The sequence below is a fragment of the Bidens hawaiensis genome, unplaced genomic scaffold (genome assembly GCF_021521415.1).
Source record: "Bidens hawaiensis isolate Kalapana, Puna unplaced genomic scaffold, B.hawaiensis_p1.1 tig00047748_1, whole genome shotgun sequence".
Lineage (NCBI taxonomy): Eukaryota > Viridiplantae > Streptophyta > Magnoliopsida > Asterales > Asteraceae > Bidens > Bidens hawaiensis.
Genome location: NW_027498555.1, coordinates 29867 through 33846, shown reverse-complemented (window position 1 = coordinate 33846; position 3980 = coordinate 29867). Strand labels below are relative to the sequence as shown.

General features: G+C 34.3%; 1 protein-coding gene across 1 annotated transcript; it reads left to right on the top strand.

Moving 5' to 3' along the window:
* Nucleotides 1–1765: 1765 nt before the first annotated feature.
* Nucleotides 1766–3371, top strand: LOC143597216 (uncharacterized). The gene has a single exon (XM_077075783.1). It carries the CDS (start codon nt 2214–2216, stop codon nt 3315–3317), a length of 1104 nt encoding a protein of 367 aa, XP_076931898.1. The 5' UTR covers nt 1766–2213; the 3' UTR covers nt 3318–3371.
* The last annotated feature ends 609 nt before the right edge of the window (nt 3372–3980 follow it).

Here is a 3980-nt window from a genome sequence, read left to right as displayed (position 1 = left end):
TATTTATTATAACTTTTTTTTCTCCACAATGAATATACGGTGTCCATATATATATATAGGGGAGGAATCTTTTGAGAACCATGTTGAGTTGTAAGAACTTAAGAACTTCATTCTAGGCCACTCATTTAATTAGGTGGATTGTAATATGTGGTTGAGATTAAATCTAGCAAAAAAGTCAAAGTATGAGAGAGAATAAAGATGTAAGTGGTTACACTAACTTTTACATCCGTTACACATGTGTAAAAAGTCGGCTCGGTGCGTAAAAAATTCTGTAATTTTTTACGTGTATGTAACTTACATATATTACGTATGTGTAAAAAAAATTCAAAAAAAAATCGTTACACTGAGTTCTTTCGAGTTCTTAAAACTCAAAGGGGTTCTCATTTGAAATCTCCCCTATATATATATATATATATATATATATATATATATATATATATATATATATATATAGTATCACTATTGTCCATATATTAATACCATATTTTAGGGATTGGATGGAATACTAAATTTGATAGAGTAAAGTGTCATTTTCGTCCTTGTGGTTTGACAAATAATGCGAATTTAGTCCAAAAAGTTTATTTTTTGCATATGGACCCTCCACGTTTCTCAATTCTTGCCAATTACATCCAAATCACTAACCTCGTTAAATTTAATCGTTAAATCAGGGGTAGACATGTCTTTTCACTATTTCTTTATTATATGAGTAAAGTGCCAAAATCGTCCCTGAGGTTTGGTCATATTTGCGAATTTCGTCCAAAAATATTTTTTTTCGCAAGTAGACCCTCGATTTTTCTCAACCGTTGCCAATTTCGTCCAAATTGTTAACTCAGTCTAAATTCAACGTTAACTTATTGGTGTTACTGTCCTTTTACATGTTTGTTTACATTATTGTTATTATGTGTTTGTTTGATGACATACATTAGGGATGAGCTCGGTACCGTAACGGTACCAGTACCAAAAATCCCGACCCCGAAAATCGCAAATGTTTGGCACCGGTCCCGACAACTCAAAACCTTGGTACCGACGGTACCAAATCGGTACCAATTTCGGTATCGGTACTGGTTACCGGTACCGATTTTGCTCATCCCTAATATATATAACATTTCATGATTCCTATGTTTGAATCCAATATATTATCTGTTTGTTTATTTTTTTTATTTTTAGTCATATAAGGGGTTTAGCTCAGCGTAATAATAATAATAATAATAATAATAATAATAATAATAATAATAATAATAATAATAATAAACATGTAAAAGGACAGTAACACCCATAAGTTAACGTTGAATTTAGACCGAGTTAACAATTTGGACGAAATTGACAACGGTTGGGAAAACTCGAGGGTCTAATTGCGAAAAAAAATATTTTTGGACGAAATTAGCAAATGTGACCAAACTTCAGGGACGATTTTTGCACTGTACTCATGTAATAAAGAAAGAGTGAAAAGACATGTCTATCCCTGAGTTAACGATTCAATTTAACAGAGTTAGTGATTTGGATGTAATTGGCAATAATTGGGAAACGTGGAGGGTCCATATGCAAAAAATAAACTTTTTGGACTAAATTCGTATTATTTGTCAAACCACAAGGACGAAAATGGCACTTTACTCGATTTGATATGAACCATGAATTTTTTTTTTCTTAAATTATATGGTTAAAGGTGATATAGAGATTTCATATAAATACTCTTATATGCCATGTATTCCCATGCTACATCGCTTTATAAATACGAATTTACAAATAAAAGTTTTTGTTTTTTTATTTCCTTAGTTTTCCCTATTTAAATCCGAGTAACAGAATTAGGAATCAATTAAATTTTGTTATCATTATATGCAACTAACTCATTTGCCTTTTACAGTGAAGTATCAATAATGCACGAGCTTATTACCTTCTCTCCTAGTCACATGTCCACTTTCACCAGATAAGCATTAAGTGGTTCACTGAAACTTAAATTCCAAAACAACATCATACCACCGATCACAACCTTTGTCTCTTTTGTCATAAAATATTCAAAGCCCAAAAAAATATACATATTTCATAATTGCATGTACAAGTTTCTACTTCATGAATAACTTGGATTTTATAATTCAACCTCTGGAAAAAAATAACAATAATTTCTTCTTGTGGTAGATACCCTTCTCCTTATTACACAATCAGAACCAAAGGCTTGTCTCCAAATTCATCTTTTTAATTGTTTGATTGATCAAAGTATGGCTTATTATGAAGATGGGCACATGTGGACTCAAGAGCACACCACCTCTTTTCCTCTTGCTCACCAAGATCCAGTAAGTTTTTCAAGTTATGAACCTTATGGTGATCATGTAGATACTAATTATGATGCATTCCATGTTTCTGTGTTTGATCAAGAGCCGAAATCCATAGATCCTGGTGATTATGAATATGATTATGATTATGATAACAATTATGATAACTATTATGATTATGGTAATTGTAATAATTCGTATTCGTCGGCTAATCCCGCGATTAACTACATTGCGCAAAACTATATGGAGCCTAAGTTAATTGCCTATGAACCGGTTGAGTGTGATACCGGCTATGTTAGATATCACACGCAATATTCAATATCTTACCCAAAAGCGGATTTAGAGTTTAACGAGCCTGAATTTGAGGAGTATGATCCAACCCCATATGGAGGGGGATATGATATTGAATCCGTATATGGAAAGCCGGTTCCGCCCTCGAATCAAACCTGCTATCCACGCTCGAAGCCCAAACCAACTGGGCCTGGTCCCACGCCTAACTCAGAGTTAGAGCCTCAGACCAAGGCCCGTCCTGTTCCTACTCCTACTCCTACTCCTATTCCTCAGCCTAAGCCTGAGCATGAGTCTAAGCCTATGTCTATTCCTACTCCTATCGCTGTGGTTGAGCCCAAGCCCAAGCCCGAACCCGAACCCAAGCCTGAGTCAGAGCCTGTGAATGCTCTGGTTCCTGTGTTGGACCCTGTAGACTTGAGTGAGATGCAAGAAAGGGTAAGGGAAGAATACAGTTATCCTGGCTATGGATATGATTATCCCTGGCCAGAATATGACAATGCAAATGCAACTAGAGTGGGTTACGATTACGGATACGGTAGACAAGTGGTTCAAATTCCTCCTTATGAATACAGCCCAGAAGTAGTGGATTTTTGTGAAAGTATATTTGGAAACTGGCCTTGTTTGGCTAGGATTAGAAAGCAACAAATGAGTATTGATAATAATCCCAGAATGAGTGGTCCTGAAACTAAGCAGCTTAGTCCATGGGAAGAATGTGCTGGTTACATCTTCGGACGCCCAATGGCATCTTACAATGTGTAGGACTATGGTCATGGGTATGTTGGATAGTTGTGATTAACTGATTATATGTATTTGGATCATCCTCCAGAGGACATCAGGGTGGTAAGAAGTATTCCTCTCATCAAAATGATGAGTGATGGATTCTGTAGCATGCAGGTTATGTAACTTTTTTATTTGGATAAATTAGGTGTTGCTTAAAAATAAGTTAATACATAAAAATAAATGTATAAAGATATCTTGTATTCTTTTGTTGCCCTTTTGGCATTTTATGATCCAGATAATTGTTGCAATTGTTTGAATATTATTCGGTGTGGTTTTTTCATTAGTAGATTTGCTAGAAATCCTTTTGGAGTGAAAGTGTTACTCTTAGTTAAATTTGGGTAGAAATGATTATGGCTACAAAAGATACAGTAACTTTTCATGTTAAACACTTTATATGTGATACACGGCCGGTATAAAACTAACTTTAGAATATGCCATTTCTTATTTAATTTTAATGTGTTGATGTGTTTAACTAAACGGATTGAGAGTCGACCTGTGTAATTCAAAGGATTTGCAGTTTGATCTATTATCTTAATTAAATGTCAATGGTAATATGATGCGTTTAATTAAAAAGTTAAATATATAATACAGATGCAACATGTTTAGTGTTTCGTATCGTCTTGACCTTCTATTCTGAAGAAA